This window comes from Aphanomyces astaci, assembly GCF_000520075.1.
Source record: "Aphanomyces astaci strain APO3 unplaced genomic scaffold supercont1.36, whole genome shotgun sequence".
NCBI classification, from domain to species: Eukaryota; Oomycota; class Saprolegniomycetes; order Saprolegniales; family Verrucalvaceae; genus Aphanomyces; species Aphanomyces astaci.
Genome location: NW_009798299.1, coordinates 200227 through 216085, shown reverse-complemented (window position 1 = coordinate 216085; position 15859 = coordinate 200227). Strand labels below are relative to the sequence as shown.

Sequence of the window (15859 nt, the reverse complement as noted above, 5' to 3'; positions counted from 1 at the left end):
CTGTACTTTCTTCATGATTCTTCATGATCTATTACTATACTAGTAGTACTATAGGATTCCCTATAGTATTCTCCAATTTTACAGTTAGGTCAAAATAGTGTATAAATGCAAGTGGGGGGTCCTACTTAAACTGCTTATCTTGAAATTGGTATAGGATACAAAACCTCCATACTTTTGGTTTTGGATACCCCGACCCAGGAGATTTCCAGCCCCAGAGCACGAAGAAACAACCCCGCCCCCGACGCGCGAACGTAGCAGAACGAGATGGGGCTTGAATCAACCATGATCGTCGTGGACACGTCCGAATGGATGCGAAATGGAGACTACATCCCTTCGCGTGTGGAAGCGCAGGGAGATGCTGTGAACCTGTTGGTGACGTTCAAAACGAACGCAAACCCTGAGAGCACGGTCGGGATCTTGGCCATGTCGTCTACAGTGAACGTGCACAGCAAGACCGTGTCGCTGCTCGCGAGTCCCACCGACAATGTGGGCAAGCTCTTGAACGTCGTGCACGAGATCACCCCGACGTCCATCGGCGGGTCAATCCAATTCGCTGAAGCGATTCAAGTCGCGCAACTCGCATTGAAGCATCGCCGCAACAAGAAAGGCAGCGCTCGCATTGTCATCTTCCTAGGGTCCCCGATCGACGAGGACGACAAGTCTCTCGTCAAGGTCGGCAAGCTCCTCAAGAAGAACAACATTGGTGTCGATGTCGTGTCCATGGGCGACGTCGACTTAAACGCGGCCAAGCTCCAAGTGTTTATCGATGCCGCCAACAGCAATCAGAATAGCCACCTCATCACGGTACCGCCGGGCGTCTTGCCGTCAGACGTACTAGTTTCGAGCCCAGTGTTCCACGGCGACGATGGCGGCAGTGGCCACGTCGGCGGCGGTGCGTCTGGCGGGAACGACTTTGCAGAATACGGCGGAGTTGACCCCAACATGGATCCCGATCTCGCACTGGTACGTTGATCTCTTGTCCATAATTCTTACCATCAACTCATGCCAACATGTATACTAGGCACTCCGCGTCTCCATGGAAGAAGAGCGAGCGCGGCAAGAAGCCGCGGCGAAGCGAGCGGCCGCCGAAGAAGGCGAGAAAGCCGCCACTTCTGCAGACGTGACGACCCCTCCACCCGCCGCTCCAGTCACCGCCGTCGATACTCCAGCTACGGTCGTTACACCTACGCCCCCCGTTTCTGTACGTCTCCATGTTATCAAGTCTACTTGTATCTGACCAGCTTACTTGCCAATCCTGTCGTGGAAAATTGGAATTGGAGTATGTTGTGAGCTACGAGCTTCCAGATGGCCTGGATATGTGACGATGTTTTGCTTGTTTGGGGTAGGCTCCAGCGGCGGTGCCAACGACCCCAGCCACAGCAGCCAGTGCCGCGAGCCCCGCGCCGCCTGCGCCGGCGTCTGCGTCGCCCTTCATGGACCCAGCGTTTGTGAGTCAGCTGCTGGGAGGTCTGCCTGGTGTCGACCCAAACGATCCCAAGATCAAAGAAGCCATGGAGAAACTCACCAAGAAGCAAGACGAGTCCAAGGACAAGTAGTAGTGCGTGTAATCACGACCTATCAATAACTGGAACACAGTATGTCCCAACCACCATACTATATGCACAGAGTACGAATTATGGCTTCAAGCATATTCGACAGTACCAGTATCAGCTATTAGGACGATATGGTCGTTCAGAGTGATCATGTAGAAGGAGGATATGTACAAAGAATCTCTCAATAGCGTTACTGTTTGAGAGCCAACTGGGCATTCCGGCTTAGCATCTCCATGACGTAGCACATATGTACGTACTTCATGGGATAGTGGGGGAGGACATCTCGACATTGCACAAATTTAAGCATGTTGGCTTTGGCCAGAATAGCTAAAAATCTAACACAAATGAATTTTTCAAATATCAACGATCAAGTCCAATTTCAGTGAAAAGGCAGGCAATACGAATCACAGTAGTATTGTACATTTGATATGATTACAGTGTAGAGCAGATCGCCACCGTATTTAGTAGTACTACTACCTCTGTCCCACTTATATTTATTGGTCCCAGTGTACCAGTTACGTACAATTGATATAACATTATACAGTTTATGACAAACTATACTGTACCACGTATGTGAACCGAAACCTTTATCTATGGATAATTCAACACTCAGATCAGATATTATTTATCAAAACATATAATTCATGAGTACGGTGAAAATTGATCATCATTCCTCATTTCATTCAGGATATCTTCCACAAAGTTAGGACAAACAACCGCCTGAATTCATATTCAGATTGCTCTACGAATAGCTATTTAAAAGTATGCATATATCAACTACAAAGGTTTGAATTGATTGAAATATTCCCATTAAATCCTGAAAAACTGGTCTGGAGCAATATAGTAGTAGTTCGCTTACATGTAGTACTACTGTAGTACTAGAGTATGGTGCACGTGTTAATGCCTACTAGTACAACATGTAGAACACAACCCTACTGTCTTGGTGTTTATAGTGTACCAGGACTACGTAGTATCACCGGCGGTACAATAGTAGTTGGTGGTTGATGGCAGCGGAATGTTGGAGCCCAGAGATCGAGGTCGTGGTCGCACTGGTGGTGCCATAACCTGTGCCCGTCCATGTATACTACTACTTGACGAACGCACGGGACGAGGGCATGATGATGCTGTCGGATGCACTGACGACACGCGGGGACGCGCAGCCGCCGGCGTCTGTTTGAGTTGCTGTCGCTGGCGAAGGGACTGCACCTAAATGAGCACCAGGATGAGATGAGGCAGGGGTCAGGAAGATGCAACATGGAAGGACAATCATGTGGATGTGAATCGTACGGTGGCGTCGGCGGTGCCTTTGGCTCGTTCCAGGACATCTACTTGGCGGGTTAACTTGGTCACGAGGGTGTGTACGTTGGAGAGCTGTTTCTGCAGCGCGTCAGTTTGGCGGCGGAGATGGGTCATGTCGTTCGATTTGACAGTCAAGAGCTGCGCGAGGCGGTCCCGATCTCGACGGACGACCCGCGCCTGGTCGGCGGCGACTTCCAAGACTAGGCACTTGTCCGTGACGGCGCGAAGTTGGGCTTTATGCTTTTCGTATGAACACGTCATCTGGATTCGATGAGGTTTGATCAAGGGTGCGTTGAATGTTCGCTCCATACCTTTTGAAGGCGATGAACCATGCACACCATGACTTGCTGGGTCACAGCTTCAGGCAATGACGCAAGCAGCCATGCTAACGAAGGAAACAATGACATGATGGTTCGATGATTGACGGGGAGGGTGATGTGGAGGTGTACCCTGTGACGCAGGTTGGGAGTACAGACCGTTGATGCATGTGGCGTGGAGGTTGGCAAGGATAAACTTGATGCATCTACGTCGAAACGTGAGAAGGGCAGAAAATGTGCCATGTCGTTGCTCTCAGCCATACAGGGCAGACAGCGGAGGAATCGCCTTGTTCGTCGTCGGTGCCCCCACGTCGTTCGTCCCCATCACGGCGTCGTCGGTCGAGGAGACGAGCATGCGGCAGCGTGTCATGTGGATGGGAAGTGACGCCGATCCATACTCGCAATTGCAGTGAGGACATCGCTGCAGCACTAACCGAGAGGCCCGGCGGTCCACCCCCGCCGCTGTGTCTTCGCTATTCGCTGGAATCGACCACATACTGTAACTTGTAGCAATAGAATTTCGCGAACGAACAATCGGCCGAAAAAATCATTTCAATTTGAATCACTGGACCATACAATCCCCAAGTGTATTTTATATATTCCACCCCATTAAATATACAGTATCAGAGGTCTCGTACAAACCTCTGAATTTTCATGCTGTGGGTATAAAAAATCAAGTGCAATAAAATACACCAACTCGTTGAACCGTACAAACAGCCTGTTGTTGGAGGCTAATTTTATTATTTTTGTCAAAAACAAAAACACAGCAATATTATATTACACCAGCGTTCTACTTTTTGCGGTTCAAGTCCATGTGGCTCTTGACGAGTTCGTTCGTCGCGAGCGCGGCCAGGAGCGACAACTCCCCAGCCATGACCCCCGCGGCAATCGCACAAGCGAGGCGGCGGGCGCCAGACTCCCCTTGTTCGTGCGTCTGATGCGGCGCGCATCCCATGAGTCCCAGGCACGCTTGCTGCGGGGCCAAGTGCGTCCCACCGCCGACGGTGCCCACCTAGACTCACAGTCAATCTCATTCGGCATCGTCTTGCATTGATGTCAGTTGAGATTGTCTACCTCCATCGAGGGCATGGTGACACTCATGTACAAGTCTCCGTCCGCGGTCTTTTCCATGTTTGTCATGCAGCTGGACGACTCGACATTCTGCGCAGGGTCTTGACCTGTGGCGAGGTAGATGGCCGTGAGGATGTTGGCTGCATGCGCGTTGAACCCGCCAAGGGACCCAGCCATGGCGCTACCGACAAAGTTCTTTTGGATGTTTAAGTCCACCAACGCATCAACCGTCGTCTTCAACACGGACTCCACCACACTCGCCTTGACGACTGCGTCGGCAACCACCGACTTGCCGCGGCCATCGATCCAGTTGATCGCGGCACTCTTTTTGTCGGTGCACACGTTGCCAGAGATCGCCACCAGCTCCATCGATGGAAACAACGACTACAATGGACACCATGACAACGCATCGTGAGTACATTTGTGATAAACACTGCTTGGACGGATACAAATATACAAGGCTTCGTAGCTCAATGAAGCGTACAAGCACTCGCCACAGTACCACATACCAACCCAATTCACACCCAATAGGTAAATTCAACATTGCAGAACGCACTTGGACGTTCAAGATGAAAAAGCAAATGGGAAACCGGACATTTTAGATGAGTTTTTGGTAGGAATAAATGAAATCAAATCCCATGAAACGGAATAATATGATGCGTTTCGTGGTTTGAATAAATGAAATAAATGAAAAACGCAAACACTATACGACATATGCATTGTCCTACGCACATTAGAATATATATATATATATATATATATATAGCAGGTACACCCTTCACTTCTTCTACGTTGGACAGATTTGATATGGAGGCATTATCGTTCGTACCTTGAGGAACGCAAGCACGGCCAGTGTGCCTTTGGACACCATGTTCATGCCCATGGCGTTGCCAGCATTGCAAGACAGTCGGACGTAGCAATTGCGTCCCGACTGGATCGTCTTGACGCTGGTCATGCGGCCGTAGCGCGTTGTCGAGTTGAATTCGGCGGCCAACGCGTCAAAGTTGACCTTGTCGTCTAAGAAAGCCTTGAGAGCCGCCGCTTCCGCCGCGCGCTCAAAGCGGACACATGGCGCGCGAGTGATGGCGTCGGCCAAAATGATCGCGTCCACGCCTCGAGGATCCATGCTCAACACTTTGCACCCGCGGTTCGTGCTGGCAATCAGACAGCCTTCGGTCGTGGCCATGGGCAAGTACACCATGTCGCCGTTCACGCGGATGGGGCCGGCCAAGCCCACGGGCATCGGCACGTAGCCCACGACAACTTCACAGTTGCTTCCGTAGATCTACACGATGCACACCCCAATAAGTATGAAAAAACTGGATATCATGATGATGATGGGGATTGGTACGTGTGAAAGAAATCAAGCCTACCTTGCCGTAGTCGTAGCCATGGATGGGAAGGTGCGTGAAATCGAGTTGACTTTGGGCTTCAAAGTAATGGCGGCGAAGGCGGACAGCACGTTCGTAGTCCTGGAGGGTCTTTTCCAAATCGTGCAAGGCAAGGAGAGGACGGCCAGTGACGGGGTTCTTTGTCGTGAGTTTCTGGTAAATGGCTTCGTCATCGGCATCCAGGGTCGATAATGGAGGAGTCAGGAGAGATGCCGGAGCTTTCGCAGGAGCAATTGGCTGCATGGGGGGTTGACAAGAGGTGGCGATAGCAGGAGATGCGTTCGCCTTTTTCGGTTGCTTCCATTTCGAGTCGTCGAGGTCTTTTTCGTCCTCAGACGAGTCTTCGTGCACTTGGTTTGAAACAAACCCGACGGCAAAAAACGCGAAAAAGTACGTCAGTGACATGATGCATCCACATGCCGATGCATAAAACACCATCGGGTTCGACGACGACGGCGATTTCGAGGTGGACGTGGAGCTGCTGTCGATGGCGTGGTGGTTGTTTTGGTTGGAGATCAAAAGGGACAACGACACGACAAACATGGCGCTGACGATGTAGTTCGTCACGCGAAAAACTTCCCAACGTGGCTTGTTCGACGAGGAATTCCGGCTTTCGGCACGAGGTTCTCCTTTAGGCTTCTCTGGCTCCATGATGTAGCTGAGGAGGCAAAAACATGTCAAGAGCAGCAAGCCCCAGAAAAACTCTTGAGTGTTGTCCACCAAGACTTGCACGAGCCATGCGAAGGTTTCTTCTAAGACCGATCGGACACCGTCGGAACTGATGGCGACGGCCGCAAGCACAATCAGCATCATGGTGAACCACGGCGCTTTTCGAAAAATGGCATGACGGCGACAGTAATGGGGTGCTCATCCGGATGATGTGGTGAATCTTTTGGCACGTATCCGGATAACGCATTCGTCAGCTGAATCCTACTATATGATTGGTTCGACAAAACCATTTTAACCAATCAAATTCAGAGAGCCGTAAAAATACACATGCGTTTTATTGTCAGATCCTCGTGGTTGCGTAATAAAACGTATTTTCAGGATCTGGAGCTGTAAACTTTGCGCGCGCATTTTCAGACTTCCTCCCGACGGAACACGTAGCATGATGTCAGCGCCGTGTAAGCCCCGTCTTCCTCATGACGACCATCCTGAATTCAATCGGTATGGAGATGTTGGCCTCAGTAGATGTGATCTCACGTTGGAACATTGTCAAGCAAGTCGTCCAATCTGCGATCTATGCTTGGCCCCGTATTGGGTGTGGACGTACAGTACCTGTTGAGAAGTGCAGCTAGTGGCCATGACGCAACTTGTTTTGGGCGTAAGAAAGAGGGAGGGACCCCTTCTCGGATGCAAAGACGATGTGAGGAAGTGGTCCTGCTACGGTGATCATTCGGCGTGGTATTGAAACGCTTGAGCAGGTTCGTGAAACCGACCAGTTTCTCAAATTCACATATATATATACTACACTAGTATATGCAGCTTCTGGGCAAGTTATGGTTTGTCGACATGCCGATGCCGGTGGAATGGCATCCGAAGTGGGAGGTACGAGACGAAGCAGCTCTATATACGTGGCGTCGTTATCTTGAACGTTGTGATCGTAGACGCATTTCCGAGATACCCATCATTCCATCCTCAAAGACGTCGTCGCAAGCCGCAACAAGCTCGCGTTCAAAATTGACCACGAGTTGCCCCCCACGAACCAGGAGCATGACGACACTGTCAACTTGACGTGTGTCGAATCGGACCTTCAGCAGTACCTGCACCTTGTCGACGGCCTCAACGACGTGCGCGCCACGCTACCACGACAAAACACACCATTCCAAACATGGACGTGGAAGCATGCTTGTCTCAATCAACCCACAGACCCAACAGAGCCGTACTCGCTCGAGTTCTACCTCGACACCGAACGTGGCATGGTCGTGTTCGCCATGGCCTGCGTGTGCGCTCTGCAAGCCGAGCAACGTTCATCGGTACCACCCTTGGACGACGACACATCCTCATCATCAACCACTGTGAAAGACGTACGTCCGTTCCAAGGTTTGAGGAGTCATCGTTCATAACAGTCCTCTTTTTGTGCAGACTTGGCGCCGCGCCGCCGGGCTCTTCCATGAAGCCACGGCACGGCTGCCGCCATCGTCGCCCCTCCATCCGTTTCTCCATATCTGGGTTCAATTGTGTGTGGTACACGCCCACGCAGTGGAAATGCATCACGTACGTCGTTACCACCGGAATCGGCCGTCCTTGTCACACAATCCTGTTAGGTGCAAGCCGGCCTCGACACCACGTCGCATGTCCAAATCGCGCGGTATGAATCGGCCCTCAGTCGCGGCGGCCATTCTGCTTGTGTCGCAGCCCAATCGTTTGTCGCGCACATGTCGTCACCTACCTCCACGTACGTGAGTGACGTCGTCGCACATTTGTGAAGCAAACTTCGAATGCCATAAGTGGATTGACATGTTTTTTGAATCCAGGACGACATGCCAGCAAATGCGGTGGCTCGTGTTGGTGTACAAAACGTTGTGCAAAGCCTCGTATTGCATGAGCGAAGTCGTGCTGTACGAGTCCAAGCACCCAGGTTGGGACGACATTAGCAATCAAAATCGCCTTGCCTACATCCTGTGCTTTGTGTATTTCACCCCAATTTTTGGACTTGAGAGAGTCCTTTCGCCAATTAGTAAAATTCGACTCCATCATTTTCTTGGTTTATGGTTATTTTAGTATTGTCGATTTGATACAAATTTGGGGAGGGGGTGTAATCGAATCGCGCCGACCAAACCGATCCACAATCGATCTGATTGGTTGAATTTCATTGAGAAGGTTTTGATTGGCTAATAATTTTGAGCTCATCTGAGGTAGCCAATCAAATCGATTTAAATTCCAACGAGAAACCACGCCACAACACAATGAAATTTCACTCGAAAGCACAATAACACGAGATAATGTTATACAAATGTTTCTGGGTTGGGAACGTGTACTACTTCCTACCGGTAGGTCTTTGTTCGAATTTAAACTACAATGATCAGTATATAGTAGATAAGCTTGTACAAACTATCCACTACAAAGATCAGTATATATATATGATTTGTTGCCCAATACATGTAGCTTGGTTTGACTTTGGCTGTGATTCATACTATCTATTCTCTGAAGACATTGAGTTTTCGACTTGATTTGACAATATGTTGCTTAGTTGTTTCGTCATCCATCTCGATCGATGCCAACGGTTGTGTTGAGGAATAATGACGATACTCGAATAGACATTGCACTGTTGTTCTGTGACGCTGTGATCAAGTCCAAACTGCCCATGCCGCCGCAATACCCGCATCGAGCGTGCGTTTACTTTACAAAACTCATGCAAACGTTAGTCGCAGCGCACCACGACTCGGTGGCGCATGCCATGGACATCAAGTCGACATTGCAGGGCACCGCGAAATCCGTCTCTTGGACACACGCCCTTCGACCAGGTACTATTAATGTGATTGCCCTTGTTTTCACCAAAGCAATGTTGGATTTTTCGGTGCTGATTCTTCGCCAACTCTTGTATCGATCGATACATATTTTTGGTTGTATTGTGTGAATTCGCTATAAACTTTTAAAATTCGCGTGTTGTGTCGAATCCATATTGAATTCCACGCTGGAAGTTTTCTGATTGGTGTTGAATATACTTGTCCTTTCGAGCCAATCCAATATATCCACTCAAAATGGGATATTAGCCAATCGAGTCGAATATTTGTGATATTCGAGTAGTCGACGAGGTCTGGAAATTTGAACATCCACAATATTATTATTCGTTTTATATGCAAAGTTGATTACAGAAGTGATCAACTTCTACAAATAAACAAAGCATTTAGTAGGCACACGAATTCCGATGATACACGAATTTGATGGCGAGTTTTCCTACCATTTGTCCGAGATTCGCTCGCTTCAGTTCTACTTACTACCGATCTGTCGTGTGGTATAGAACACGTACACTCGTTCTTGTCGATGGAACCATTGCAACTCCAGTCGCTCCAGCCCATTGATGTTGTTCTTCCCGATCACGTCGTTGACGCGCCCGTTCGTGCGGCGATACGCCATGCGTTCATGCAACACCCCGACGCGCTTTTGATCCCCAATACAAGTAAAAGCCCCGTCGAGCGACCAAATTCATCATCTCGCACGTCCAAAACCGTCGTGTATCAAGACCACTCAACTAGAAATCCCCACGATCCGTCGACAACATGGGCAACTTCCCCACTACTTTGCCCTCTTCAAGTCTCACCAGCAAAGGGACCACCTGTTGTCCATTTCGATCCCAACACGTCGACGTCTCGAGACATTCGCGTCGCCATGCGCGCCCACAACCTTGGCCTTCTCCCCGACTCCTCTGCGAAGAAGAACCGCTTATTCGAGTGGGAATATGGAGTGGAACCGTTTACCCCTCGACTGGACGCCCGTCAGCTCACTCGAGGTCTATCCCTTCCCGCGCTTCCTCTAGCAATATCATCGGCCGTGGATGCCCAACATACCACCACCCTTACTCCATCCCATGGTCGTTCTCTGCTTCCGACCACGAGTACTAGTAGTACTAGTAGTAGTACCGAAGCCAACGACCAATTCGACAACAACGGCCACCATCACGTCAACGACGACAATATCACGCCATCCACAGACGATTTGCCGTTGACGTTGCTCAAACTGGATTGCCTTGTCGGCGCCGAAACGTTCAAACAGGACCATCATTCTTTATTATCCAGCATGCATTCTTCCCTGCCATCCCCTTGCGATGCGATGGGTACTACTACTACTACTATACCCAAACTCAATCGCAACATGGTCACGTCGACACGAAAATGTTGTGCGTTGTGCACTCGTCCTTTTCCCGTACGTCGTGATATATGATGTTTTATATATTTATATATTTTTGGAGAATTTAATTTCTCAGGCCGAGACTGGATGCATGTCAAATAATATATTCTGACAGAGTATTATTTCGTGTTCCAAGTGGGAGATGACGATTGTTTTTATGAGACCTCTGGATGCCATGATACCATGAGAAGGTTGTAAATATTTATTGATATTTTGTATTCAGAAGGTGACTTTGAATATTATGTCGTTGCCACGAATACCCTCTGGACTTGCTTGGGAGTTTGTGTATATGATCTAATCTTTGGCATTTTGGAGTAAATATATATATATATACGTGAGCTGACTTGCGCTTGTTGGTGGACTGAGAAATGTAGGTGGTGAATCTTGTGGGGGTGGTGCTAATGAAGCGTATTTTGGAACTTCGGGCAACGTGGGGCCTCGCCACTGCGGGTACCCCCAAATGTGCCCCCGCCTCGTACTTGTATCGCGACGTCCGGGTCTGTGTGCTTTGTACCGACATTCTATATGGACAACCCGACTTCCGTTTGAACTCTCAAGCCCCGCCATCCACAACGCTCTCATTGTCGTCGTCCAGCCCTTCCATCTCCCCCTCGTCCCTCCTTCCTCTCCATCCTCTTCCTACATCATCGTCGTCTATTCAACACACGGCAAGTATTAGTAAACACGTGCAGCACCTGCGGCGACTCAGTTTATCGGCGCACACGTACTCGACTACTACCACTCCGACCGCCACCACTGTGACCCCTCCGCCAGGTTTTGATAAAGACATACTACGACAACCACAACCTTTGACAAACTCGACTACGAATTACGTTGTCGACGAGGTTGGGTACATGATCCACCAACGCATCTTAAACGACGCGCTGTTGCTGCGTGCGCCATCTCAAGTGCTCCCGTGTGTGGATTTGACCCAGCGCCGCCATCGTGGCGTCGTGGCGTCCCAGAGCTCTGTGCTCATGCTGGGCGTCGCGTCCAATGCAATCAACCCTGTCGACACGCATCGAGGAATTCACACACACGAAGAACAAGGTACGAATACTAGTATTGTGATATTTCGCTGTAAACTTGCAACATTCGCGTGTCAACTCAATATTGAATCACGCTTTTCTGATTGGTTGAATATACTTGTCAAGTCCTACTAAGCCTATTTCTTAAAAAATATTATGTCCTTTCTGTAAGAACCAATCAAAGCCACTCAAAATTGGATTAGCCAATATCACGTCCATGATTCATGATTCGATTCGACGGCGAGATTATTCGATTTGACGGGTCTGGAAAGTTGTACCGAATATTGTCGATTTGATATACAAATTTGGGGAGGGGGTGCAATCGAATCTTTGCGCCGACCAAACCGATCCACAATCGATCTGATATGGTTGAATTCCATTTAGAAGGTTTTGATTGGCTGATCATTTTGAGCTCATCTGAAGTAGCCAATCAAATCGATTTAAATTCCAACGAGAAACCACAACACAATGAAATTTCACTCAAAAGTACAAAATACCACAATACTTGGAATATGTCCCACGGACGACAATAGGTCGTTTACCTCAAATTGAGACTTTTGTGTGTATGCGGTTGGTTACTCTGCCCTCACTCTCGATCGATCGATCGATGGATACCGAAATAGGTGTCCTGTGCTATAATTAAATCTATATTTTTTAAGACATATTCTTATAAGGAATTTTTAAACCAATCATGTTTATTAAAAAAACAATTAAATTTAACTATAATATTAAAAAAAGTAAAAACGAAGCTGGTATAACTCTAGTTCCACCGTAACCTGCAGTTTTGCGAGTATACTAGCGATTCCAACTTTATATGATATACATCATTGTGCATGTGTATACCTAACAAGTTGTCGTGTGTGGGGATTATTGTAATAAAGGCACATACACACACTCACTCTAATGATAGTTTGCTCCAATCAAATTGGCTCAAAACTTCCTTTTGACGATGGTTGTGTACACATTGTTGGTTCGGTCGTCGATTCCTATGTTCATGATTCTCCATGTCGCGCTCCAGCGTCGAATGAACACAAAACAATATTTGTCCATCATATATTATTGATCTTTTTGGTATATATTTCCGGGCTTGGTTCCATCGAATCACGCCGACTAAACCGGTCACGAAGAATCGCTCCCATTGGTCCTTCTGAAAATGCTTCTCGCTGATTGGTCACCTTTTTTTCTCGCTACTTTGTAATTTTTGCGGATTCAGGAAAGCCAATGAAAAACTTCGAGGCGAGATTTGGGATCAGTTTTACAAATCGCGCAGAATCGGGAAATTTGTAGCAAATTATGCAAAGTCATAATAATGTATGGGCTATTTATTGTACATGTGTTCGTAGCGCCATGGTGGGAAGTGGATTTGGGCAGCCATTGCGAGATTTCGACTGTGGAAGTGTGGAATTGTGCCGACAGCGACCCCCAAGTGGCCGCGCGCCTCTTTCCGTGCCACATTCTGCTGCTTTTGAAACCTGGTCACCGCCGACCCCTTGTCGAGTTGTTGGGCGTGGCCGTCGACTCGGTCGTGCTTGCAGCCCCGGTATAAAGTCCCGCTGTACCCGATTATTCTTGTATATTATATTCTTTATACGAAGTACTACTAGTATTTTTGAAGGCCGAGTCAATCGGGATGCCATAGACAATGATGTTAGGGCAATTGATGTTTTGACAGACATTTTATTCCCTTTTCAAATGGGAAGTGAAAAAAAGGAAATAGATTTGCAAAACATTTTGATGTGACCTTTGGATGCCGTGATGGAATGACAATTATTGTTGGAATATCATGTACGTACATACAAATTGGACAGTTAAAACTTGTTTATGTCAGAAAACAATGCAAATTCGACGTATGTTATGTCAATTATATTACATGTCAGATTTGGTAGCCCATCACACAAACGCTGACAGTTTGAAAAGTTTTAATATTTCTGAAAAGTTGCAAAAATGGATAGTTTCTCGCATTTTTAGTGGCAGAGTTGGTTGGTTCCTCGAACGATGATATTAACATGTAGATTGACTCTTGTTCACGTAGAGTCAACCGTTGCGATGGCGACCGAAAACAGGCAGCGTCTGCCGGTACGACATTTCTTTGTGCCTTGAATGTCCCTGTGTTCTGCATATAGATTGTAAAATTCATGTGCTCTGGATATATATATATATTGAAATATCTATGCTTTTATATTTCAATATACAGTATCATTGATTTGGTACGAATGTTCGGACCCCTATCAATCGACCACACTGATCACGAATCGCTCCGATTGGTCAATCTGAAAATGCGTAGTCGCTGATTGGCTATACTTTGTGGTTTTCTTATTTTACTTCGTGCTCCTGTGTAATGGGGGAAACCAATGAAATGTCACGAAGAGATATATGCCCGGTTATATATATATATAACAACGATTCCAACTGGTCTACTACTGTACCGACGACGGATAAACAACTGTATGTTTGGTATAGGTACGTGCGGTTGGTTGTGGATAAGCTCACGTATTTGCACGTCGAGCGGGTGCATGTATTTGGCACTGCTCTCAAACACGACGACCTTGTCCCCACAACCAACCCCTTGCGACCGGCCACCGCTTCTACAGCCGCCGCCAAGTCCACGACGCTACCGTCGTCCCCTGCATCGAACCTTCGTCGCGGGCAACGCCACCACACTCCCGACAACCATCCCAACCTTCCCCATCATTCTATTCAGCCGCCGTTTAATCATATAAGTATGCGCTTCCAGCAAGACCGACGACATTCATCAACATCATCGACGTCGGGTAGCCCCCATCGACCGAAAAGCGCGGGTTTTTTGCTGCCCACGGCCTCGAGTCACATGCGAGACCAGCTCACACATGCTCTACGTGACCAACTCGCCATAGACGACCAGGTCAACCACCCGTTGATGCACTCTCCCCACTACCGCCAGCACCATCGTCTTCCACCGTCGTCGACATCATCACCGTGCCAGTAGCTTACACCTCCATTCTTTATGCATCCTTCTTCCAATGCTGTCCAGTGCTACAGACGTCCATATTATGTCTTCATTAGCCGAGTGGTGGTGGTGGTTGGGTTTTTCATCTCAAAATGCCGCTGCGAATCGACGGCGATGTGCACGGACCCGCCGACGTGAGCATCACGTGATCGTTCCACTTGGCCACTCCTTGCGCATCCGACACGAGGCCCTACATCCACAGTGTCACAGATTCAAGAAGGTGCTTGTTTCAGGAGACGCACCTCGCCGGCAGAGACCAACACTTTTTTCTTCTCCACCTGCGCAGGCGTCCACGGCTCGCCGCCCGTCACGCCGTCGTACGTGACGCGTTCGCCGACGACGGCGCCGGCGGGGGGTTCCACGAACGCGACGCTCTCCGACCCGTCGGCGTTGGTCGCCACCGCGCACAGCACCATGCCGTGGCTCTTGAACCCGACCAAGTTGCGCGCCTTGAGGTTACACATGACGAGGACGAGTCGGCCTTGCATTTGTTCGAGCGTGTAATGCTTGACGAGCCCGCTCGCGATTTGGCGCGGCGCGTCTTCGCCAACGTCGATTTCTTCGCAGTAGAGTCTAACACATCACCATGCAACATGTAAACACACAAACGAAATGTTTTATAAGGATGATAAGGTACTTACTTGTCGGCCGTCTCGTGCTTCCACACGTTGACAATCTTGCCCACACGAATGTCCAACTTGGTGATCTCCGCCTGCTCCTCGGCGGGGGCCGCGGCGGCAACGGGCGCCTTTTCCTTCTTCTCCTTCTTTTCCCGCTTGGCCGGTGCTTGGGCCTAACACATCATGCAGCCCAGAACGTTAGGTGGGGTGGCGGTGGTTGAGGAATGAATGAATGCATACCTTGGGGGACTTGGGTTTGTCCACGGGTTCGTTGGGCGCCAGACCCAAGTTGGATTCCAAGGTGGCGATCACCTACACAGCATGCATGACATTCCTCCATCTTCCATTTCTCATGGCATGGACGGTACCGTGTCGAGTTGTTCCGCGGCGCTACTCATGATGTTTCGTCAAATGACCGCCAATCGAGACAAGTATCCGGTTAGTCCATCTCGTCCGGATGAGAGCATAACCGAACGACCGACATTTGGATGTGGTGACATTTCTTGAAATTGAAGTAGACCACTGGGACCGACGATAATACGTCAGTTTGGTGTCAACCACCACACCGGAATGAGGCTGTGCAAGGTTGTGTGGCTACATATGTAGCTGTACTGTTAGATGATTAAATGGGGCCGAACCACCCAAACGACACTCGGACCAATGGCAAAGAAAGTAATGAGTGCCATAATAATACCGCGGACGGCATATTCTTCAAGGGAGAGAGCGGCGTATGTACATGGCCA

At 48.8% G+C, this 15859-nt stretch overlaps 4 protein-coding genes across 6 annotated transcripts; 2 read left to right on the top strand and 2 right to left on the bottom strand.

Annotated features, from left to right (window-relative positions):
* Nucleotides 1-183: 183 nt before the first annotated feature.
* Nucleotides 184-1632, top strand: H257_11834 (hypothetical protein). Its single transcript, XM_009838872.1, has 3 exons — nucleotides 184-963; nucleotides 1022-1201; nucleotides 1347-1632. Exons 1-3 carry the CDS (start codon nucleotides 265-267, stop codon nucleotides 1554-1556), a joined length of 1089 nt encoding a protein of 362 aa, XP_009837174.1. The 5' UTR covers nucleotides 184-264; the 3' UTR covers nucleotides 1557-1632.
* Nucleotides 1633-2371: 739 nt separating this feature from the next.
* On the bottom strand, nucleotides 2372-6444 carry H257_11833 (the record flags this gene model as incomplete). Of its 2 annotated transcripts, XM_009838871.1 has the most annotated exons (10): nucleotides 2372-2460; nucleotides 2512-2759; nucleotides 2841-3113; nucleotides 3164-3237; nucleotides 3302-3375; nucleotides 3433-3642; nucleotides 3964-4181; nucleotides 4244-4624; nucleotides 5070-5525; nucleotides 5614-6444. In XM_009838871.1, 9 exons carry the CDS (start codon nucleotides 6442-6444, stop codon nucleotides 2517-2519), a joined length of 2760 nt encoding a protein of 919 aa, XP_009837173.1. In that variant the 3' UTR covers nucleotides 2372-2460; nucleotides 2512-2516. The 2 variants fall into 2 exon arrangements, with proteins under 2 accessions (XP_009837173.1, XP_009837172.1); XM_009838870.1 differs by lacking the exons at nucleotides 2372-2460; nucleotides 2512-2759; nucleotides 2841-3113 and having other exon boundaries at nucleotides 3131-3237.
* A 476-nt stretch (nucleotides 6445-6920) lies between these two features.
* Nucleotides 6921-14475, top strand: H257_11832 (the record flags this gene model as incomplete). 2 transcript variants are annotated; one of them, XM_009838869.1, is made up of 12 exons in its annotated part: nucleotides 6921-7055; nucleotides 7108-7179; nucleotides 7239-7658; nucleotides 7717-7848; nucleotides 7899-8029; nucleotides 8109-8212; nucleotides 8892-9098; nucleotides 9596-10497; nucleotides 10857-11532; nucleotides 12854-13050; nucleotides 13543-13586; nucleotides 13971-14475. In XM_009838869.1, exons 2-12 carry the CDS (start codon nucleotides 7111-7113, stop codon nucleotides 14473-14475), a joined length of 3387 nt encoding a protein of 1128 aa, XP_009837171.1. In that variant the 5' UTR covers nucleotides 6921-7055; nucleotides 7108-7110. The 2 variants fall into 2 exon arrangements, with proteins under 2 accessions (XP_009837171.1, XP_009837170.1); XM_009838868.1 differs by lacking the exons at nucleotides 6921-7055; nucleotides 7108-7179; nucleotides 7239-7658; ... (1 more) ...; nucleotides 7899-8029; nucleotides 8109-8212 and adding an exon at nucleotides 8545-8624.
* H257_11831 (methionine-tRNA ligase, beta subunit) lies at nucleotides 14031-15529 on the bottom strand. The gene is made up of 5 exons (XM_009838867.1): nucleotides 15485-15529; nucleotides 15357-15428; nucleotides 15138-15289; nucleotides 14739-15069; nucleotides 14031-14686 (listed from the first exon to the last, which is right to left on the bottom strand). Exons 1-5 carry the CDS (start codon nucleotides 15512-15514, stop codon nucleotides 14579-14581), a joined length of 693 nt encoding a protein of 230 aa, XP_009837169.1. The 5' UTR covers nucleotides 15515-15529; the 3' UTR covers nucleotides 14031-14578.
* Between the last annotated feature and the right edge of the window lie 330 nt (nucleotides 15530-15859).